The sequence below is a fragment of the Malania oleifera genome, chromosome 11 (genome assembly GCF_029873635.1).
Source record: "Malania oleifera isolate guangnan ecotype guangnan chromosome 11, ASM2987363v1, whole genome shotgun sequence".
NCBI lineage: Eukaryota > Viridiplantae > Streptophyta > Magnoliopsida > Santalales > Ximeniaceae > Malania > Malania oleifera.
The window spans coordinates 35,373,827-35,399,025 of NC_080427.1; the positions used below are offsets into that span (position 1 = coordinate 35,373,827).

Below are 25,199 nucleotides of genomic sequence, written 5' to 3' on the forward strand. Positions count from 1 at the left end.
GGCCAAACCCCGATAACATATTTTGTGTCGGCTCTCTCTTTCCCTATACTCTTTATATTTCTATAATTTAATCTATGCACATGTATGTTTATATTTGAATAGTTATATGAATGTTGTGCATGCTTTAAATAATTTGAATGATTTGAAAATACTGAGTCTGCTGCATCTGTTTTATATATCTGCCCAGTATTATTCTGTTGGGATATTGGTATGTGCTGAGACAAACCCTAGGTTGGGAATTACTGATTATGGAAATGAAATCAACCTAGGAAATTTTAATTACCCAATTCACCCCCCCCCCCTCTTGGGTATACACCAAAGCTAACACTCCAGCTCTTTGTAAGCTGCACGTGGGGGAGATTGGCTTCTCAAGCCATCTGCTAATGCTCCAAGCCGCCCAATGTTCTCTAGCTCAATCTAATGGGGATCGACATACCTTGACTGTCTCATTTGCCGATATGGTAACACATGGACGACCACCTGATGTCCATTGTCATTAAATTTGCTTTGTAGGTACTCATGTACTACTTGAAGACTTGAGAAGACTTAGTCTTTAGAAGACTTAGTTTTTTTTATTTTTGAAGACTTTAGGTGCATACAGACCCAAGTCAATATATTGAAGCAAGATCAAGTTCAAGACCCATGTGGGCCCCACACGATCATATGGAGCCCACACGATTATGCTCCATGGGCCCTACACGATTTTGGGCTTCCTTTTGGCACATGCTTGAGTCTTAACTGTAATTTGTAATAAAGAAAGACAACTAAGCCTGCATGTGTGTTTACTAAGTTGTGATAGCCTTTATTATTATATTTGGACTTAGTGCTTTGTCCCCCATGCTTTGTCCCTCATGCTTTGTGAAACGACCTGCTAATAAAATAAAATATTTTTCCCTAATTTTAAATTCAATCATTAACATAAACAGCAGAAGGTCAATCATATAAAATAAAACCACACATAATACAATACCAGAGTGTCAAATCATCCCACGATATACAAACATTGTTGTTCCTCGAAAACTACCCTTACAGTTACTAAGGGTTTACAAAACATGCCACTCAAAAATAATATTCACTCTCAACAAGGGCAGTACTACAGCCCCTCTACCTGCGAGCTTGCTCCGCTCGCCTAGCTGGTTCACCTGAAAAACCATTCAACACTAGGATGAGCCAATGCTTAGTAAGACGAAACATGCTATTACTAGTGTGTGGTTGCTGAGTTATATTTCTGTATTTATAATCTGATTTAGAAATAATATCATGGATAACTGAAATTTTAAATACTAGTATAGACAACATATATTAAAACTATATAAATTTACTTTTCATAATACTACTACTATTTGTGGAAATCTACTTATACTTATAATATCTGAGGAAATTTTTTCCTGGATGGTTGTATGTCATGATTTAACCCCTCATGATAGGGTTGTGCGGCCTGAAGGCGGGACCTATCCTAGCTGGCCGATTAGGGTAAGTCAACTGAACTCCGACAGTCTGATCGGCTCCCTCAATCCATATCTGATGGAGAGTCTGTCCCGACGTGGGCACGATCGACCTCATACCACTTACTATCTGAGTAAAGTGGTTGCACTCTGAATTGAATATCTATAGTTACGGTACTGTACTCTGCTGTATGATCCATTAGGGTCTGATACTATATAAGTAGCTGATATCTATAATATACTGTTTTTTCTGTGATTTCTAAAATAACCATAACTCCATAGAATTTATCTAAAATTCTAAATAGACTGACTAGATATCTATTTTCTGTATAATTGAACTGCTATCTGAATATTTGTTTATTGGGGCGTTATGGTACTGATAAAATTGTTATTCTGTAATTACTGAAAATGCATACTTCTAAGTATATTGAACACTGAAAAATTCGTCATTTTATAAACCTGCAAATATCATGGTATTTCTGTTAATAACTATAAACTTGGTATTCAAAAATTCTATAAATATAGTATTATTTCTGTTATCAACTCAAGCCACACAAATAAATATTAATATTGCTAGGCTCTGAAAACTGTATATATAGTTTGAATAGTAAGTTAATACAAGCATATAATTTGTACTAAAATCATTTATGGTTGCCTAGCATAGCATGTTTCCCTTACCTAACTACTACAAAGCCCCTATGGTATACTGGTCTAACACCCGCAGGGCTTCCAGCTCAATACCCTGAAAACAACATTTGAAAGAACAGAATATCATTATTTCTTTGCCTCCATTATTTTTTACAATTGCCAGACGGCCAAAAACTGAATAAAAAGTCTTACCTTGATTCTGGGAAGAAATTCAACTCGTTCCTACCGACGATCTGCTTCGGTAAACTTGGAGAGAACTTTACCAGGAGCATTGTGGTGGCTTCAGATCGTCGATCCGGCGACTAATGGGGCTGAAATCAAAAAGAGATGGAGGAGAGGTTGTAGGAGAGAGAGAGAGAGAGAGAGAAAGAGAAAGAGAGGAAAGTTGAGTTGATTTTTCTATGATTAAACTGAGTTTAAGGCTATTTATACTGCGGGATTCGTCAACGAGCCACATCACCTCGTCGACGAGTCCTGTAGAAAGTTTGTCGATGAATCTGCACCCTCGTCGACAAATTTCAGACTTCCCAAAAATCCTCTCTCGATATCTTCTCGTCGACGAAACTCCTGTGTTCGTTGACGAGTACTTGGAAAATTTCTTGGGTTATTATATCCAAAATGCAATGTTGTCGACGAACGCGTACTGTCTTCTTCTATTTCTGTTTCCATTTCCCTCCCTCTTTATTATTTAAATATCAATATTCTTCGGTTCGTTAGACTTTGTTTCCCATGCTTTGTTTTCCATGCTTGCCCCCCTCATGCCATGCTTTGTCCCCTCATGTTTTGTTTCCCATGCTTTGTCCCCCATGCTAAGTCTATTTATATCCTTCTCATTGTAAGAACAAAGATAAAAATGAGCTTATTTTTTGAATATATTGAAAGAATTCCATTGTTGAAGGGTGAAAGCTTTGTCCAATCTCTTGATTGTGTAATATGAGGCTACGGGATTCTCTCCAAAGATCAAGTGGTGAGAGACCACTCTATCCAACGATTCCATCACCATCTCCACCTCCTCTCTCTAACCCACACGGCCTCCCCTCTAATGCATCCACACGGCCATCACATCATACACCCCCACAACTACCTTTCCTACATTCCATTGTTGCGTTAGTCTATGTGCTTTAACGCTTGTTCAAAGGACCTACAGTGAGATCTAAATACGTGGGGAATAATGTCAAGTCATCCAAATGAATCTCTTGGTTTATTCGGTACTTTTTTGAATCCTTATTTTATTTTGTGAACCATTGCTAGTAGTTTAAAATCCCACATTCGAATAACCCGATTGAATCTATAGATTGCAAATTGACACTTGCTAGCTAAAATCAATTGTGAGAATATTAGTTTGTTAAACTAGAACTTGTAATCTTGGCTTTGAAATTAACATCTTTCCTCATAAAACTTAATTCCTTGATAAGGAACTCTTGGGACTCTTTTTCTAGACAACATCATACATCTTTTTAAAAATCTAACATCATGTGAAATGTCACATAATTTATAGTTTTTATGTTCGGTTAATTAAATTCTTAAATCAAAGTATTTGAATGTATGTGCTTGTGTGAGGGTTGAACCGTAGGACTAGGCCAAGCGTTCCCGTCCTACATCACAATCTGAGTCATCTATAGCTTCTCCAAGCCACGTACAACATATCTGAGTCACCAACAACTTCTGTGAGCTGTGTGCAGATGACGTTAGCTCATTAAAGCCATCATAGCTTCTTCGAGTCACGGGGAGCTCTGGCTCAATCGAGCCGCATGCAGATGACATCGATTCATCCAAGTCATCTGCTACTTCTCCGAGTTGTAAGGCATTCTAGCTTAACCAAGCTGCGTGCAGATGACGTCAGCTCGTCTGAGCCATCTACTACCTCTCCGAGTTATGAAACATTCTAGCTTAAATGAGTCGTTTGCTGATGATGTCAGCTCACTTGAGCTGATCAATAGTTAGCTAAGCTGCTAGACTGAATTTTGTCTAATTTCGAGACGTTTAAGTGTAATATTGGCTCATCCTAGCCACTTTTATAAGATCGGATCCTCTAATCCATTTCAACAAAGACTTAAACTGCCTATTTCCTTCACTTCAACAATATTTGGCTTTTTCTAGCCATTTTAATTTGCAACATTTCAGGTCCAACATTTGGTGAGTCTTGTTCACTCTTGGATTTCCTTATAACTTGTCCTCATCACATGGGCATGCCATTAGACCTCATAAGCAGTGCTCATGATCAGATGGACCATTTCGGTGAGTGGTGCTCACTTCTGGGTTGCCTCATGAGTTGTGCTCATTAAAGTGGACATGTCTTCAGGCCCTATAAATGGTGATCATCATATAGGTCATTTTGGTGAGTCGTGTTCACTCCTGGGTTGCCTCATGAGTTGTGCTCATTAAGTAGGCATGTCTTCGGGCCTCATGAGCAGTGCTCATCAAATTAGCCATTTTAGGTTGCCTCTTGATTGGTGCTCATCAAGTGAGCATGTCTTCTAGTTTCATAAGAGGTTCTCATCAAATGAGTTATTTTGGTGAGTCATACTCACTCTTGAGTTACCTCATAAGTTGTGCTTATCAAATGGGCATGTTTGCAGATCTTATGAGCAATGCACATCAAATGGACCATTTTGGAGAGTTGTGCTCACTCTTGAGTTGCCTTATGAGCTATGCTCATTAAGTGGGCATCTCTTCAAGCCTCATGAGCAATACTCATCAAATGGGTCATTTTGGAATTGGTGCTCACTCTTGAGTTGCCTGTTGATCAGATCCTGGTCAAGCTCTAAATCAATATACTGTTCTCTGGAAAAGGCTGGGATAAGACACTTATCAAGGACTGTAGTCTGAACAAATTCTTTGACTTGGGATCTGTTATAGGATATAAGAAGAGTACCGACTTGGTAGGCTAAGGATTTCTTTTTTCTGAAAATATTGTAGGGATTTACAAGAGGAAGGGAGGTTTCCTGGATCTGAGCAGAATCAGGAATATAAGAGTATTCACTAGGTTGGTAATCTTGGAAGAAGTAGTTCTTTTAATGGAAGGAGGAAGAGAGATGGAAGAAGAAAGACGATTGTCAATTGATGGTGTATCCATGGTTTGCAAGTTTCCCCTTGAACTATTTGTACCTCGTTCTTCTAAAAATCACTTCTATGATCTTAACTCTCCTGGTCTCCAGGAAAGAACATGGCTCTAATACCATACTTTTAATAATTATTATTATTTAAAACTAAAAATTAATTAAATTAAATTTTAATTTTAATTTTTTATTTATTTTTTTTATTTTTTGGATCACTACACCTTATGTGTGTGTTAAATTATAATCTGTTCAAGTACTCAATACGCGCATAAGATACATGTGGTTTGTCAGCATCAAAATAGGGATCAGACTCAAAAAGTCAACAATATCCCCCTTTTTGATGATGACAAACACATAAAATCAAAATGGGTTAAGCTTGAAAATGCTCCCCTAAGAATATGCATAATTTAAAATATAAACAATAAAGCTCAAGCATATTCACAAAAGAAGACATTTTAAATAAATTGTGCATTTAGATTTAGTATTAACGCATGTGAAAGCTCTGATTTTTGCCCCTATAACCACTATCTCCTTCACTAGTTGGTCCCCCAAAAATCACAGCAATTTCTCCTACAACCTACTCTATTTTTAGCAACTTCTAGTTTTTGATGATTGAGTGTCTTATCTTGACGATCGTTCTTTTTTACAAAAATTTGACAAGTGTCCTTGCCTTATAAGAGTTTCAATATCATCTTTCAAATGAACTTATTCCTCTGTATCATGCCTATGGTCTCTATGGAACTTGCATAACTTTGAAGTGTTTCTTTTATACGATGGGGTCTGTATGGGTTCTAGCCAGGAAACATAATTTTTCTCTCTAATGTGCATCATTATAAGAGTTTAAGATACGTTCAGAGGAGTATAGGACTAGAATCTTGGTGTGAGCCCCACCTTCTTTGGACTGCTGGATGGTTTGCTAATTTCCTATTTTTTACTTCCTTTAACTATTTCATCGATGTCTCTTGGGTTCTTTCTTTTCAAATCGACCTTGCTCTTTCTTGTGGTGATAACCTCTTCTAATTCGATATATTTTTGGGCTCGTGTCATTAGCTTACCCATTTTGATTAGGCATTCTTTCCCAACGAATTTAGGAAATCCCTTGGTTGTAAAGCAGTTTTCAAAGCAACTGCCACTACCCTGTGATCTAGGTTTCGAATTTCTAAAGTTGCATTGAAAAAACGTCTCATGAACTCCTTTAATGTCTCTTTTTCTCCTTGCACATGACTCATCAGGTGGGCTGAAGTTTTTACATTTTTCGACTGCTGATGAAATGCCCTATAAATTGTTGTTCCATCTCGAAAAAGGACCTGAGTGAGTCGGGCTTTAAAGTTTGGTACCATGCCCTAGCATTCTACTTCATAGTTGCTGCAAATGCTTGGCACATGATTGTGTTAGGCGCACCTTACAATTACATCAATACCCTGAAGGTGTCAGGGTGGTCCAAAGGATCTAACGACCCATCATATCCTTCAGTGGTTGGCTTTTTAAACTTAGTTAGCAAAGGGATCTTCATCACCTCCTTTATAAAGAGTCAGAGGATTTGGTTGACGTTTCTCCCACAAACTAAGGTAGAATACCCAACATTCCACAATTAAATCCCTCTAATGAAAAATATGTTTTTCTATTACATACAAAAATTAACAATGATCAAATACTCAAGATACCACATATAAATCTTCCAAATAGAAAACACGATTTTTCACTTAAATGGAAAAATTACAAGCAAAGATAACACTAATATAATTGAAAGCTCATGAACTCAAATTGTATTTTAATTCTCACCCTTCCTCAGCCGAAAAAAGTAAAGGGCTGGATCACTACCATACGGCTCTTTTAATTGTTTATATTTAATTTTTTAAGATAATTATAAATATATCTCTTTATCTTTAAATTTTTTTATATATTTAAAGATATCCTATAAATATTACACTCATTATATAAGGGAATCTCCCTCGTATTATAATTTATTAACACAAACAACCTTTCATTAATTAACAATTAGTCAACCATTAGCTAACCCTAAAAAATATTTTACATCATTAATAAATATACATTTTTGTTTTTCATTCAATTAACAAAATATATATTCAATTTCTATAATAAATTAAAGGCCAGGTGCATGCAATAATGAGTATTTAATAAAATATTTTAAAAAGAAACAAATTATTCATAAAATATGCCTTAAGGAAAAAAATAATAAAGAAAATTATTTTGAGTAATATTTTTAATATATTATTTTTTAAAAAGACAATTTATTTTGTTAGTAATAATTTTCATAATCCAGTGAAGACTCATTATTAGCAGTATTCATCCAAAACTCAAGTTTTGTAGTGTCATATTTAGAAAGTTCAAGGGATGTCTTTAGAGTAACCTAAAAGTTTCGAACATTTGACAGAAATGTGAAAGGTATTGAAGTAATTTTTTAAAGTTTTTCACACAAATACTGAAACTTTTTTGGAAACTAAAATGCAAGGTAATTTTTTAATAAATTATTTTAAAAACTAAAGACAAAAAAATTAATTAGTGATAAAATAATAAGCCCTTTTCATTCCATTTTATACAAGACATTCATGGGCAATTGCAACTATAAAAAAGGTAAGGGCTTTTTTCGTAATGGAAAAAAATATTTATTTTTTTCTTTTTCGTTTTCAAAAATTATTAAAAAATAACATGTTATTTTAAATAAGAATTCTGAAAATCAATAAAAACATTTCTCAAAGTCTGTTCAACAATTACACGAAATTTTTTAAATTTTTCATTTTCAATTTTTAAAAAAATTACAAAAACATATCACCTTTTTTTATTTTTTTAGAATTTATATGAAAAAACTAAAGAACTTTCCTATACAAATGTTACACTTTGCTTTGCAATTTTTTCAAAAACTGAAAAGAAAAATGAAAATTCTTCTCTTTAATTGAACAAGCTCTCTACTTTTCTATACAAATGAAAGAAATTAGGAAATAAATGACTTTCTTGTAATTATTTTTTGAAAAATTAAAACAAAAAAATAAATATTCATTTTCCATGACTAAAAAGTGGGCTTAAATTTTTTCTATTTAAATCAGGTTATTCCTGGAAAATGGCTGTGTGGTGGGCCTGTTAGGGTAGTCTGAGGGTAAAGTGGACGTCTCATTACAATCTTCCTTTGCCCTGGCCACTAGAAGAGATGCCACAGCATGTTTTCTAACATTATTTGCAGCTTAAAATTCCAATATCGGTTTAATAAGCTTTGTTTATATCATGAGTTATTTGCCACAGAAGAATAGAATGCAATGAAATTAGTCTTTATACTTTTACATGTTTGACATATAATCTTTAATTCCAACAAAAAAATCCATGAATCGTAAGTACATACTAGCTTTAAAAAAATCACATAATTTCATCACCTCGTGTGATAGCAGCGCTTCGCCTTCTTTTTTTCCTTTTTTCTTTTGCGAAGTTTGTCCTTGTGACTCACAATTGCTTGTTCATGTTCCTCGAACGATCAGAAAAAATATTGACCTAAAATTAGATGAATCAATAGTGTCTTCCTACAAGAAGTGATCTAATGGTATGAGATAACAGAAGCATACAAGTAGCATTTGCTGCTGCCAGTTGTCTAAATCAGACATCCTCTCCCACAAACTTTTCCAGCTCATGCAACCAGTGCACATATTGAGCTTGCTCCTTTCTATGTAGGTGGTGGAGAAGGAAGTTGGTCAAGCTTTCTCCAACACCCTTATCTACTAGGTATTCCTTGAGTGCTTCTTGCAACTGAGGATCCAAAGAGCTGCAAATGGAACAAAATATAACAAAATAGACATTAGACATGTAATAAGTCATTCGAAAAACTTTGGGATGCGTGCAAGTGCGCATGAGGGAGAGAGAGAGAGAAAGTGGGGATGCTCCTGTTATTCAAACTAGAAAAGGTAACACAAACAAAAAGAGCAAGCATGTCCATCCATATTAAAGGAGAGAACAAATAGAACTTCCACTTTATGCAATTTTTTATCGAAAATGTTAAAAGTGGAGTGAACTTGCATTTTTTACAATTATACAAGCTGCTTTGTTTCTTTCTGCCAAGTTAGTAGAAAAGAACTCTAGTAAAACTCAAAAATTGCCAAAACATGGTTCAGAACCTAATCTCTACCAAAACTCCAGAAATAACCCCAAGAAAAATAGGAGATGGCAAGATAGAAGAAGATGCAAATAAGTCGTAAGTATAGAAACTAAAAATTTAGTAAAGTTAACGTCTTGTTAAAGACACTGCTAGGTAATTGCAACTCTATCCTGGACCGATAATTTTTTATATAAAATTAAGTGTATAGAGATCATGTTAGACATCGTTTTAGATATTTTAGCAACGGAATAATCCTGATCTCCTAGGGTGTTTGTCAAGCACCACTTGGGAACTCTTGCAATCAATTTTCTTCTTTTTAGATTTCAACACAAGATGCAGACACTGGCTGTGCCCTCGTTGTATAGCAGGGCTGCACTGTTCTTCATTTCTTCTGTTTGTACTTAAAAAGTTTGCCTTAAGTTTTCTAACTCAAACTTTACAAATTGCTCAACAAACATCATTCATGCTTCTATCTGAAACTTGTTGATTGAGGGATGGGGGGGGGGGGGGATAGCAATGTATTAAAATAACAACAGCCTGTATAGAAATGTGTCCACTGGACCTTGTTAAATATGCACAAGAATTTTTATGAACATGATGCTTTCATCAAAATTTTACTTGAATGTTAGTGCAGCATATTGGCAAGTTTCTATCTTCATTTGGGGGGCAAAAAAGGGTCAGTCATGCTGTAGGCTTGTAGCTGACGAGGAGCAGTTAATGAAAGGTGGCTGTAACGCTACGTATGCTTCATGGAAGGGAAATGAAGTTGGAAAGAAATCAGTGGAAATGGAATCAAGGCAAGAAAGGAATTACTAGAATGCAATTACTGTGTTTGGTTAGTCATACAGAATGATTATCAAATCGCAAATTCAAATCACTTCCAACATTTAGTATTATCAACAGTGGCTACAAGCCTGCAACTCTCCTAAAGTTCTGTAAAAAGATGCAGACCCCTCCTCAAGTTTCAAAAATCCCACAAACCTCTCTTGACATTTGATTTTTGAGACACTTCTTGTCTAATTGCCAAATCTTAAGCGAGGTCTATGTAATTTTCAAAACCTCAAGGAAGGTCCACATTTTTTGCCAAACTACATAAGAGGTCCATAACATTTTTAAAACCTCAATGAAGCTATGCAACTTTTAAACAAACATCAGACAAGATCAGTACCTTTTCCCCTTATTTGTCGTTATTGGTATTGTTGTTAAGGGACAGTAATCTGTGTTTTTTTTTTGGAATTTATTATTTAGTAGGGGTTATAATTGTCTTCCAAAAACTAGTCAGGAATGGAATTATAATTCCTACCAATAAGAGATGCGATCACCATTCCAATGAACAAGGAATTAGCATTTTGGCTTTTGGCATGAATGCAGTTCCACCCTCATTTCCATAAGCCAAACATCAAAATGGGAATTGAAGTCTGAATTTTGATTCCATTCCAACCATAATTCTACAAACCAAACATAGTGTTATTAGTTGAAAAGAAACTGATGCTAAGCAGCAAAAGCAGCTGTTTAGTGTTTGGCTAAACAAAACTATAAATTCTTAAGCCCAAAAAAAACATCCTTGGGCTTTTTTAGTAGGCATCTATGAGCTTTTAAAATCACCTAATAAAAGCCACTTTGGAAGCCTTAAAATCTTGTATCAAATATGTGTATCTTCTCCATTTCAAATAGGAAAGGAACCCCAGGAGTACAGAGACCTAACTGGCCCCACACATGACCTGTCCTTTAGACTCAGAGTTCTAGGCAATATGAAGCCAAATTGTGCCAAAAATTAGGGATGACATGCACAATCCATGCATATAATAGGCCAGCTGAAGGTCCGAAGCTAAACAAGAGAGCAGATACAGCATGAATATGCAACCAGTGTGCTTGTGTACCCTGATAGACAAGAAAGACCTATTCCAACATATCAGAGGACAATGCTGGAACAAATGGGTGCTTATGCTCTGTGCTCATGTGTGTGTGTGTGTGTGTGAGAGAGAGAGAGAGAGAGAGAGATAAAGAGAGCATGAAGACCTGTTTTGAACATAACCTTTCCCATTGACATCCATGGAACTGGAAAATGAGTGTAAGTTTGACTATGAACAGACAACTAAGTCACTACACTATTCACAGACTTGATTTCACAATGATTGACTTAAAATGTGAGCATTCTTTCAGCATCAGGGATTTGAAATGTAAAATCCAACACAATAACAGTGAAGAGCATGCTAAAAAGTGAAACTGACAGAAGCATCCAACAGACAGAAGCTCTCATGGACCTGACTTGTATGTGCAACATAACAATGATAGGCTACTTAGAAGATCCTAGAAGTGAATAGGCTGTTGTTATCTGTAAATGACTCCACTGTAGAAGAGAATAAAAGATAACTGGTACAGGCAACAAGGATGAATGGGCTGCTTGGATAACCAGTCGCATGTTAATAAGTCCTCAATTTTAATTTAAGTGTGAGAATTCATTGTCAAAGATGCAGTATATCAATCAAACATTCTAAAAGTTTTTTCAGTTCAGTGATATCAACTTCCAAATATGAACATGTAAAAGAATAATTTTATCTTTTAAAAATTTAAAATAAATAATTCTCAGGTGGTTGGTGAGAGGAGGGATCATCTTGTGAGTTGATAAATTGCCTATAGATCTAAGGAAGAGGAGGGATTGGGTCACAGTAATTGGTGTCTAAAAACATGGCTTTGGTAGGTAAGTGGATAATGACATTTTTCTATAAAATTTCCTTGTCAATTACGTAGAAAATTAACTCTTCAATATTTCCAATTTAAATGCTTTTCTATCTCGCAGCCTCAGCCCTTTTACCATCTCCATTTGCACAACAAAATTTGCAATGCAGCTTGCAAATGGATGCTCACTCTCCTCCTCCTCCTCCTCCTCCATACATCTACACACGCCCTTTCAATCCCTGCCCTTGCAGCCATCATTCTCAAACCAAATCACCTCCATTCTCCGATCTTTGCAACTCCACAAGCTTCTCAATCAGCCCTTCTTCGAGCATCGCTTTGATTGCTTTTTTTCAGCCGAAATACCCAATTTCAAGAACACACTCCATGGCCATTACTCGAACCGATATATCTTCTAAGCTCAAAAATCCAATGATTTTTGGGATTTCACTGTTTGATGAGATTTTGTCCACTTAAGGGGCTTTTAATTACACAAAACCTGAATCAGTTGATTTGAAGCCATCGAAATTAGGGCCCGAATAGGCAGACCATCAACACTAATCCTACAAACACCACCAGGTTGAATCAGACCATGGCAATTTTCACAAGAACCACATGTTCTCAAATTTGCTTGGAACATGTTAAGACAGAGTCACATAGAGAACTGATTCGCAAATTGGGAATATTGAAGCCCTTTGGTACCTTCATGTCTTCGTCACTGTACTATTCTTAAATCTTTAGGAAACTTCGAACACTTTCTCATTCGAACATAGGAAGGCATCCTAGTACTTTTGCTGCGTAGCCAGGTTTGGCTAGTGGGGGAGGGCTAACCAACCTTATCCTATATAAAAGGGATAAAGATCCTCTTCCTGGCCAATCCAAACCTGCTGGTGTGTTGCACCAAATATAGGCTAAAAGTCCTTAGCATGGCATATCCACAAACCAAACGCACCCCTATTCAGTTTACAAGAGAAGGAGTGGGATGCTAATATTGCAGCTAGAGTTTCTCACGAAAGCCCATGGAAGATCCATTCATAGATAAATTGCTTCTTTTGTTCGTGCCTCAGGTATAAAGCAGGAGATGGCTGCAGGTTTGCTTTTGGAAGGGCCTTTGGCTTGGGGAAGTATGTTTTCCAGCAGTTGTTCCTTCTATTTTTTGTCTTGCTTCATATCCTAAGGCAAATGTTTCTTCTTATTATTGTTTCTTGGGATTTTCAATGTCATAGGAATCTAAGCAGTAGGGAGATAGATGAGCTTTCTTTACTCCAATGTTTTTCGGATTCTTGTTAGTGATGTTAGGATTTGGTGGTTGTATTTCCCTAAGGTTGTGTTTGGAAGCATGGATTTCAGATTATGGATTTAGATTTCTTTGATTTGGACAAAACTGGATACAATTTTATATTCTATTTTGTTTAAATCCACACAAATCTAAATTCAAGGCCCGAACTTCAAGCTCTCAAACACAGAGTAAGCTTCTTCGTTGTAAATATTTCTCTTCTAATGTTAGCCAGACTCATGGTTTTAAATAAAGGCAGCAACCGTTGTTATGTAACGGTTTTTTGGGTTGCCAATACCATTACACACCGCGAAATTGGTGGAAAGAAAAATCACTGCCATAGCAGCCGTTACAGACTGTGACCGTTACGTGAAGACCGCTACGGCCATTACGTAACCACTACAAGACTATTACACTAAAAAATTATTTTATTTTTTACTTTTTCTTCTCACTTTTTCCCTCTCTTTCATATATCATTCTCAACATACCTAGTGGCAAGAGGAGGAAAAGATTATAATGAGGATGACAATGACACAAAATTTACTATTTCTTTAAATACTCACAATAGATGCATTAATTAACAATTTGAAAATACTAACTTGTTAGGAAAATATTTTGTTTTGATAATATTAGTAATGTGATATTTATGTTCTATATTTTTCAACTTCAAGCTTCTTTCTTTTCTAGCTATTTTATATTTGTATTATTCGAATGTCTTATGTTTCTAATAGATTAATGGAGTGTATAAAGTATTTTGTTTTATTAATTAATTTAGCACACATAAGAATTTATCACAGATAAGAACAATGAGAAGCATAAATACACATACACACATAATTTTTCTATCAATGGTGGTTTAAAACAAATGTAAACTTGTTACCCTTGCCAATAACTTAGTTACACGAAAAGGATCCAAAATACACTAAGACTCTTTCTAAGAAGGGCTAAAAGCTTAAAACATGCAAGTACGCTAATATGCACAAGGTTGCGCGTGCTTCAAAAAAATTCACAGCCATTACACCAGCTTCCTGTTATGTAACATTTGCTACTCCCGCTTCCCACTACACCCATTAAAGTTACATTACGCTACCCGCTACCACGATTTAAAACTATGGCCAAACTTCTCATTCATTTCCTTTTTCTGATCAAGGGTGGAAAGCTAAACACCTTCAAAGGTAAAGGCATTTGTATGGAGGGCAGGGCCATTCTTAATAGAGTAAACACGAACAATCTAATGCAAGTTAGATGACCTTACTTAGTCATTTATCCATACGTATGTGTTATGCGTTAAACTAGTAGTGAGCATCATGCTCATTTATTTCTTCGTCGTTTTGACTTCTGAAATTTGATGCTTATGGAACAAATTCTTTGGATTGTCGGGAGAGTGTTAGGTTTATCCTCATTCTTTGGAAGTTTTTTTTGTATTGGTTTAGATGGTTTAGGAGGCAAAAGAAATGTAAGGATTTGTGCAGATTGCAGTTTCTGCTGTCATATGAGCACTTGGCTTGAGAAAATTCTTACATTTTTGGAGATTACATCTCATATCTTGATATGGGACATAATTCTGTTTTTTGACTTCCATGTGGGTTTTCTCTACAGGGTGTTTTGGCAATATGGTCTTTCGACTCTTTTCAGATATACAGTGAAATTGGCTTCATTAGCATAAATTTGCTTTCTAATAGTATTGTCTTCCTGCTTTTTTTCTTCTCCTTCATCATTTGAAGGATTTTTCATCCTCCTTGTCTATTCTTCTCTCTCAATAAATTTATTTTTCTATTAAAAAAATCTAGCAGGCAAACATCTTCTACTATGCCTCTTCACTGGAGGTAAATAGACCGACAGCAATTTCTAGTTTTCCAAGGAAGCATAAACTATCTGAGAGAGACCATTATGACTGCTAAATGAAGTCTTTCTAAAAGGGCATAAATTTCCAGTAACAAGGAAAGCATCCAAATTCCAAAGCAGATAAAACTAGACAAGTTGTGAGAGGAAGGAATTGACATAAGAGTAATGGTTCTATCAATAAAGCATGAAAGCAGGATAGACCAGAAATTTGCAAATCTATGAACAGTACAAAGTCAGTATTCTTGTCCTCCAAACATCACTAAATTTTCGTCCTGTACAAGACACTGATTGCTATAAAAATTTGGGCAACACACTATACATTTACATATCCACATGATGGAAAAAAATTTCCTAATTTGGAATTAATCATTTATTCTGATATATTTCAAATCCTCCAAACCATCAGGTCCAAATTATAAATTTAAATAAACTTGAGAATATGACAGCAAAACTGAATCCAAGTCCTCAAAATGATCCACTTCCAATTGCAGCAATCAACCTTAATTTGTAGCACAATTTAAGTTCAGATGATCTCTGTGCCATCCATCACAATTCAAGGAAGTTAAATTCGAAAAGAGGGCATGCACAAGTACACAACAAGAAGATTGAATACAGAGGTTTATCCTTCAACTTAAGTTGATTAACATGTAGAATGATAACAATAAAGCTAACTCATCCTAGCAAGGAAAAGACAATTCCAGGTCTTCAAACCAAATTCCAGGAAATGTAATCAATCAGAATGGGATGAGGAAAAAAATAAATTTAAATATTTACTGCAGTATCTTACATGTCAAAATGCCCAAATCAAGAAACCTAAATGACATATTGTTATTCCCAACCTAAGAACTTAACAATCTATCCACTATAATTTTCAAGACAATTCCCAAATGATAAAAAGCAATCACAAAATCATAGGGATGTTTTTGTGCCATCTTTGTGCACCCTATAGAATACGGTGATGGTCATGTGGCCAAGACAGATGCTTGAAGAATTACATAGGAAATCGCCCAGGCAAAGCACATAGCAGACTTGGCCAGGCACATGGCAGTATGGCACTATAGCAGATACCCAGGTAAGGTGAATAATTTATCACGACGTCGCCTTAGGCCTGGGATCATTGGGAACCACTTATGCAAATGTGCTTTTCGAAAAAAAAAGGGCTCAATTTAATAAATACTGATAATAAGTGTTGAATTGGAAAAGTGCTGAAACTTATAGATGATGTTTGGTTGTACTTAAAATAAGTGGTCTTTGAATACATACTTTTATTATAGGGTACTATATGATTATCTTAAAATATTTTTTAAACTAAAATAGTAATATATTTAATTAGCAATTTCATAAATAAGTATTTTAATTTTTTTAATTATTTTTTAATTATTTTAAATTTAAATTAAATTTTTCTATTAAATAAAACAATATAAGATTTTTAGTTTAAATTTATACTAATCTTGTTATTAATGTATATTGTTGGAGTATGTGGCTCATATTGAGTTAAATGCATGCATAGGGAAAGCATGGTGAGCAAGAACAAGGAAGCTGGGCTGCAGGAAGAAACCGTCGACAGTTTGCCTGAAATCATCGACAGTTCAGTCTGTGCATTTCAATCTTTGTATTAAAAACCGTCGACGATCTTGTTCAGCGCTAATTTTGAATTTCGACTCGGAAAGATCAGTAAGTTGGGGATTCGGAGGCAAAACCTCCAGGGATTGCTACAGGGGTATTTTAGGAACTTCCTAAGTCCTTTATACATGTAGGATTAGTATATAAACAATATTGTAAACCTGGCCTAATGGATTGATAGTGAAAATTCCGCCATTTGCTCCTGTGGACGTAGGCACATTGCTGAACCACGTAATCTCTTGTGTCCTTGTTTATTTGTTTTCCTTTATTATCTGTGTGTGATTGTGTTTCCCTATTATTCATCATTGGTTGTTGCATTGCACGATCCGGTCGATTTGTATTTCCGCTACTTTAATATTTTTGCACAACAAATTGGTATCAGAGGTAGGTTAACAATGGCTGGGATTTCTTCTACGAAGTTCAATATTGTCAAGTTCAACAAACCGGGAAATTTCGGACTTTGGCAGAGGAGGGTTAAGGACTTGACAATGCAGCAGATATGTTGACAAAGCCTGTTATCATGGACATGATTAATGTCTTCAGTTGCTAGATGGGAGGCATCCCAACCTACTGTCCCATATGAAGTTGTAGGTTATGCTTTCGTATTTCTCCTAAGGGGTGAACATTCGCCAAGGTGGAGATTGTTGGACTATGTAACTCATATTGAGTGCAATACATGCACAATGAACACAGAAGTTGAGCTTCAAGAAGAAACCGTTGATAGTTTGGTCAACGGTTACATCGACGGTTTACCCTCAGGAGAAAACCGTCGACAGTTTCAATCTGGGTATTAAACCGTCGACGATTTCAGTGCATTTCAATATGGGTATTAATCCATCGACGGCTTCAGCGCTAAAATCATCGACAATCGTCAACAGTCTTGTTAGGCGCTAATTTCGAATTTTGAATCAGGAAAATCAATAAATTGGGGATTCGAAGGCAAAACCTCCGAGGATTGCTACAGGGGTATTTTAGGAACTTCTTAAATCCTTTGTACGTGTAGGGTTAGTATATAAACAATATTGTAAACTTGGTTTGATGGATTGATAGTGAAAATTCAACAGTTTGCTCCCGTAGACGTAGGCACATTGTCAAACCACGTAATCTCTTTGTATCATTATTTATTTGCTTTCCTTTATTATCTATGTGATTGTGTTTCCGTATTATTCATCCTTGGTTGGTGCATTGCACGATCTGATCGATTTGTGTTTCCACTGCGCATTGGTATTCTTGCACAACATATATTTATAACATATTAATATCACATTAATTTATGATAAAAATAAAATTTTTATTTTAATTAGAATTTTTAATTTATTTAATGTTTATTTAAATTAATAGATAGTTCTTGTGGAATCCAAAATTGAATATATTTCATTATAACTAATATGTAATACGTAGTAAAATAATATATAATTATTTCTAATACATTATAAATAAAATATTAATATTTTTATAATTTAAATTTAATTCATAATGATATTTACTTTTCTAAATAAAATTTAAATATTTTCTATTAATTAAAAAAATGCAATATATTATTTTTAATTAAAAATAATTTTTTTATTAATGTATATTTATAACATAATTTATGTTTAAAATAGTATTAATAATTAAATTAAATTTTTTAATTTATTTAATATTAATTTAAATTTATAGATGATTTTTTTATATATTTCAAAACTAAATTATATTTTATTAATAATTAATATGTTAAAAAGCACAATAAAATAATATATGTGTTGTTTGTGGCTTTTATACTTTGTTTTTTGGTAAACAGATCACCAAGAGCGTCACTAAAGGGAAAGTGGCGGAAGAGGTATGGACGGAAAATGCAGTAGACTATTCCGAATTGAAAGTATTTGAGTGTCCAACTTATGTCTACGTGTCTAGTGAGGAGAGGTCTAAACTTGACCCGCAGTCTCATCGTTACATCTTTTTGAGGTATCCAATGGGTGTAAAGGCCTAGTGGCAAACAGGGGGAAACTTCCGAGGAACTTCTATATATGTTATTCTGGGCATATATTGAAAAAGAGAGTGATCATTTTGAGAAGTGTATTTTGTACATTGTGATTTCATAGTGAAATTTGTGTATCATTACTTCCGTGGATGTAGACTTTGCCGAACCACGTAAAATCTATTGTTGTTCTTATTCTAGTTGTGTTTGCATTTTCTTGTTGTTTATTCCGTTGTGCATTCTATTTATTCGATCCATATCACAACAACATGATTATTTCCTAATATATTTTAAATTAAAAATATAATATTTTTAATTCACAATTTAATTAAAAATCATGTTAATTGTTATTTTTAATTAACATTTGAATATTTTTATTAACTAAAAAATAATATAATAGTGTTTCTTGATTAACAATAATCTTGTTCTCAATGTATATCAATAACATATGATTATCATATTAATTTATATTAGATTACTATTATTAATTATGTTTCATCAATAATTAACATGTTATATTTATCTTCTAATATATTTTTTAAATTACAAAATAGTCACTAAATTTCTTATGTTTATAATATTAACTGCGCCTATGAACAATGTCACTTATAAGTGGCCAAAAAGCTATTTTAGATTGTTTCTCAAAACTCACTTAAATAGCTCTCAAAAAAGTGGTTCCAGAAAAGCACTTTTTGCAGTAAGTTCTTGTTGCATTACAAGTCAACAACCACTTTTTTTCTAAATGTGCTCACTTTCAATGATAAGTGCTATTTTTTAAGTGCTTCCAAGCGGAGGCTAAAAGAGAAGTTGCCTAGGCAAGGCTAAGGTTGTGCAAACATCAGTTTTGAACCTATGAAACCAACCAGACCAAAGTAGCTTAATTTAAACACTTCAGTTACAAATAGAGAATGGTTCAGCTTGGTTTTTATAAGTTTAATGGAATATAATTCAGTTCGATCTCAGTTTTGTATGTAAAAAATAACGATGAACCAAAAACCAAAGTATATGTGATTTAAAAACAGACTCTATACTTCTTGGTTATTCCTCTTTCCTTACTCCTGATTGCTTGCTAGACTAGTCGTCACCTCATACTCACCTGGTCCTGACCTTGTGCATCACTAGTTGCTACTCACCTACACCAACATGCTGCTGTGGCACAGCCAGCACTGCTCCTATCAACTGCTGTCAGCCGTTTAGCTAGTGCTTCGATCCATCAAAGCTCCTATCCTGACCCTAATCACTCATTGTGCTGGTTCCCTGCACAGGTTCTCTATTATTATTGACACTCTCTCAGATCCCAGCTCTTAACCTGACTCTGGATATTCTTCTTCTCAACTTCTGTGAATTTTTTAACAAGTTGATCTCAAACCCAACTCTTCTCTTCATCAGGTTTGATTAGAAACCCTAAATTACAAGATTTGTTGATTTTTATCATGGATTTTTAAAATTTTATGACGGACATGAACTATGAACAAATCTGTTTAATTATCTTCCTATTTTATAACTTCTCCCTTTCAATTTTCATTCCTCGCCCATGGTTTGATTCAATGTCTTTCCATATGGTTTTTTTTTTCAATGAGACAAGTGCATTAAACATGGTTTACGCCGTGCATATCATGTTCGATTGGCTCAGTTTTGAAGTTTCTAGACTGAATAATTCAGTCGGTTTGTTGGTCAGTTTTGGGGTGAAGTTTGGCTGGTTTAGAGGTGCTTTCTGCTATACCAAAAAAAATCAGTTTGGTTGAAAATCTTGCTCTGATCCGACCGAACTGACTAATTACACAACCCTAGGTGATACACATAATGAACATCGCCTAGGCACATGGCAGTCGCCAAAACTAGGCAAATCATTTATCGCTCATCTGTCCAACTAATTATAAGCAGTCAGCAAGGTGATAAAGGTCATGCAATCATCAGCGACAAAGGCTGCTCACTCATCCGAGAGGCTGCCCAGTCATCAAGCGACAAGGCAGACAAGCATCGAGCAAGCATGAAAGTTTTTTCAACTATAATAATTAGGCCTTCTTCTTAGAAATTGAACAAATTTATGGTTATGATTGATGTTTAGAAACAGACTGAATCTATGAATAGAATTAAAGTCTGCCAATTCTTAGACAAATTAAGAGTAGCTATGTTTTAGGCACAATAAGGGATCAATTATAATTCCAAGTTTGACTTGGAAAGAAGTATACATATGTGTAATTCTATCTTGTAGAGGATCTTAAACCAATTTCATACAACAGTACAAAAGCTCAATGCTAAAATTGCCTCTTTACCCCCCCGCCCTCCCCTTCTCTCTCTCAACTTCCTCTATCTATGATCTAATCCCCCATATCCCTTTTTCCCCCCTCTGCTAATCTAAATCCTTTCACCTCCCACTTCTCCCTCCTTCCTACAACTTCTACGACTCTCCCAATCTCTATCTCATTAGAGCATCCCTACTGAACTAGGGTATTTATCCCAAAACCTTTGACGGGGTTGGCATAACGAATCTATTAAACCTCCACATCAAAAAAATTCTCAATTCTCACTTTGGGAACCATTTGTTTGAAAAACAGGATGAACTTTACAGAGAGAGAGAAAGAGCAAAGGCATTAATTAAATAAGATACAAAAAAATTTATTGATGCACAAATGTCGGTGTATGGTTGATTAGTACAGGATTAACAAAACACATATTACACTCAGCCTAAAACTTTTTTATACAAACATGGAAAGCTTATGACTATCTAGTCAAATTACTTAATAAGTGATTTGTGTAACTTTTATTTTCTATGTCAAGACAAGTTCTGAACTAACAGGTTTGAGTATGGTACCATCTAAAATGGACAAACATAAACTTGAATCATGTTGACAAACATCGAACTTGAGGATTTTTTTCTATTAGATGACACAAGAATATCAACAATTGATGCCAATGACACATGGTTTCACCTGAATAAGGGACCCCTATAGACTGAAGGGCTCAGACAAGTTGATGACCGGAGATAATAAGCATTGTGGATGTCAAATTCAAACCGGCAGTTGCCTCCACTGAAAACTCTGCAGTCAAACTGTAAATTGGAGCAGAGGCCAGGCTTTTTAATGCAAACTTTCATCAGAGCCTCCCTAGGAAGCATATCATCTGAACTATAAGTTTGTGGATCTAGAAAAGCTGAAACAGCAACCTCCTCTCCAGTATCATATTTCCTCCGCAAAAACACGTCCAGGGACTTCGGTGCATCCCAGATCAACACAAAATCTCCCAAAGAACCACTTTGAGAATCCTATCTCCATTGGCACAACACATTCAAGTCAAAAGACAAAACTGTCATTGTCTTCATTTTTGCAGGATGGTCGTACAGCTAGCACACACTTTTTTTTATTATTGAAAAAACAGAAGTCCTAGAAGAGCAACAGGATAATCAGAATGGATATAGTATTTACCGTTAACCTTAGTATCTATCATGCATATGGGCAGAACCGCAGAAGTGATGGCAAATGGCAATGTAAAAACCAGATCAACAGATTTAGACAGACAGTAACCCATAATTGGGCCAAATGCTATCTTGGATTACGTCACGCATGCTTAAATTATGTAAAACAATGAAGGCAGTTTTACTGGCTCAAGTAATTCTTATCTGAAAAAAAAAGTCTCAAATAATGAATAACATAAGAGATGTCTGGAATTATGTAAAATTTTTTTTTTTTTTAAATGTATGCAATGTTCAGCAAAAAATTGAACGGCTACATTGTCTTTACATGGGTTCAAAAGCAGAACTGCATCCTCACAAATTGGGCCACTCTAAAGAATGCCAGTCATATCAAAAGTCATAAAAAGAAATTGAAACATGGCCCTATCAACAAAATACCCAATTTTACATACAAATTCCACCCCTATTTCATAGGAGAAATCTGGTTGATACATCTTTGGTTCCAAAACTGTCATTATATTCAAACCTAATGTAACATTCAAATCCCTTGGACGTCCACACGAACCAGCGACAATGTAGTACAAAATCAGCCTAGCTCAAATCATGTTATGACTCATGACTTCGTTAAGAAGTTATTTGTTTTTCCTTTCCTTGGAAACCAAAGCAACCAAAACTATATTCACTATCACCAATCAACAAAGTTCTAGTCTTATTAATCTTTCTCTAGGTTTCTATTATTAATCTTTCTTTAGGTTTCTCAGCCATGGTTTAAATCACGGTAGCGGGTAGCGTAACATAACTGTAACAGGTATAACAGGAAGCGGGAATAGCGGATGTTACATAATGGGAAGCAAGTGTAACAGCTATGAATTTTTTTCAAACGCACACTACCTTGTGCATATTATCATACTTGCATGTTTTAAGTTTTTAACTCTTCTTAGAAAGAGTTTTAGAGTATTTTGGATCCTTTAATTCAACTAAGTAAGTTATTTGATAAATGTAAAAAGTTTACATTTGTTTTAAACCACAATTGATAGAAAAATTACGTGTGTATTTATACTTTTCATTTTTCTGTGTGATAAATTCTTATGTGTGCTAAATTAATTAATAAAACAAAATGCATTATACACTTCATTAATCTATTAGACACATAAGACATAATAATAATACAATTATAAACTAATTATAAAAATACAAAACATAAATATCAAATTACTAATATTATCAAAATAAAATATTTTCCTAACAAGTTAGTATAGTATTTAAAAATATATATACATAGTAAGTTTTGTATCATTCTCAGCCTTATTATAATCTTTTTCCCTTCTTGTCATATGGTATATTGAGAATGATTTATGAAAGAGAGAGCAAAAGTTAAAAATAAAATAATTTTTTGGGCATAACAGTGTAGCGGTAATGTAACTGTCGTAGCAGCCTTTAAGTAACGGTCGGTACAACCATGACTTTTCTTCCTACCGATTTCCGTAACAAAAAAAACCGTCGCCGCCGTTATTTAAAATCATGTAATCTCAGCAGCCAGATAGCAACAACAAAAATTAACATAATCAAAATTCCACGAGTCCAATGAAGATAATCAAACAATCACCAAATTGACGAAAAATTAAAATCAGCTCAACATTATTTTCCAATTACAAAGACACCGATACATGTATGTGTGTGCGCGCGCGAGTGCTTGGCTGGTACCTGAAAGCGATTTGACGAAAGTTCGTGCTTGATCTCGGAAGTCAGGACCTTGAGCAAATCGCGATCTGCAATGGCTTTGCGAATCTGGCGCAGGACGGGCGTCGCACGAGGCATTCTTCACGACCTTGACAAGGCCGGTTCATGCTATCAAAAACCCTTCGGCTGGTTTAATATCGTGGAAACGAGTTAATAATTTGCATTTACAAGTTACTATAACTGATCGTGTGAGTTTTTAGGGAATAATAAAAAACTATTGAAAATGAAAATGTTATAATTTTTAAATTCCAAAAAAAAATATTACTACAGTATTTATATATCCATTGTAAATTTTATAATTATAAAATTAACGATATTTTTAGTAGAATGAAATTGTTTAAGTTGTGTTTGAGAGTTTAGAATTCTGATGTAGGACAAGGATGGGTGATTTAGTCCTACGGGTTTCAACCCTCAATCACATACATGAGAAAACACTTTAAAATAATAATTCAATCAATCAAACATAAGTAAAATAAATCATGTTTTATCATACAATTCAAGGATTTTTTAAAGGTATACGATTTATTCAAATTCAATCCAGGTGATTCTTTCACAAAAGAATCAAGTTGCATGTCATAAAAATGTCATTCAATTATTCAAGAAAATAATTCAATATAATCATAATCATATCTCACAGTTGACAAACACATAAGTGCCTAAAGAATGAAAAATTTTAAGTTTTGGGGGTTCTCAGGGGATTGGGGTGGGAAGGTCAAGCGACTGATTTCATTTCTAGGTGAGAAACTGAGAGGGAACAAGAATCAGTCGATTGGGCCAAAAGGGTTAGGTGACTGATTGAATTTCTGGGTGAGAAACCGAGAGTTGCTAATGAATTTTCAACCGCAGATACCCTTTGGTATCTGAGGCATAACTTTTGCTACAAAACTCCAAATAAGGCAATCCTGGTGTCAAAAGAAAGCTAAGAAAATTTCCTACAACTTTTGTGTTTAAATTTTTTAATATGGGAAGGTTTTGACAGTGAAAATCGCACATCAATTCAGAAGATGGACAATGAAGATGTTGGAACTTAGAAGGTTCGGGACAAAATGGGATTTTTAGGGGTTTTTGCGAAACAGGGGCTTATGAGATCTTAAACAAAGATGGTAAACAAAGTTATGGATGGATTGGGATGTGTTTTACCATGTGGATCCTCTGAATAGCTTACCAATGATCACAAACGTGAATCAAACCAAGAAATTCGAGATCGCGATGAACCGGTGCGGGTGTTGATGTTGTTGACAAATACGAATGGTGTGGGGATATAAGATGGTGACGATATAATGGATAGATGTGTTGGTCTCATACCAACTAATCTCTGTGGAGAATGTGGATAGGTTGTCGGTCTCACACCAACTGATCTACAAGGAGAACATCATAGCCTCTCGCCACTCAACCGCAAGGATCGGAACAAAGTTCTGA

General features: G+C 34.9%; 1 protein-coding gene across 4 annotated transcripts; it reads right to left on the bottom strand.

Annotated features, from left to right (window-relative positions):
- Positions 1-919: 919 nt before the first annotated feature.
- Positions 920-23,957, bottom strand: LOC131167313 (uncharacterized protein At2g39795, mitochondrial). 4 transcript variants are annotated; one of them, XR_009140092.1, is made up of 5 exons: positions 23,745-23,957; positions 21,562-21,893; positions 8,725-8,921; positions 8,539-8,653; positions 920-1,142 (listed from the first exon to the last, which is right to left on the bottom strand). XR_009140092.1 is itself a non-coding variant. In XM_058126073.1 (4 exons), the coding sequence occupies exons 1-3, from the start codon at positions 23,856-23,858 to the stop codon at positions 8,756-8,758; spliced, it is 612 nt and encodes a 203-aa protein (XP_057982056.1). In that variant the 5' UTR covers positions 23,859-23,948; the 3' UTR covers positions 8,416-8,653; positions 8,725-8,755. The 4 variants fall into 4 exon arrangements, 2 of the variants coding, with proteins under 2 accessions (XP_057982056.1, XP_057982055.1); XR_009140091.1 differs by having other exon boundaries at positions 8,539-8,921; positions 23,745-23,910; XM_058126073.1 differs by lacking the exon at positions 920-1,142 and having other exon boundaries at positions 8,416-8,653; positions 23,745-23,948.
- Between the last annotated feature and the right edge of the window lie 1,242 nt (positions 23,958-25,199).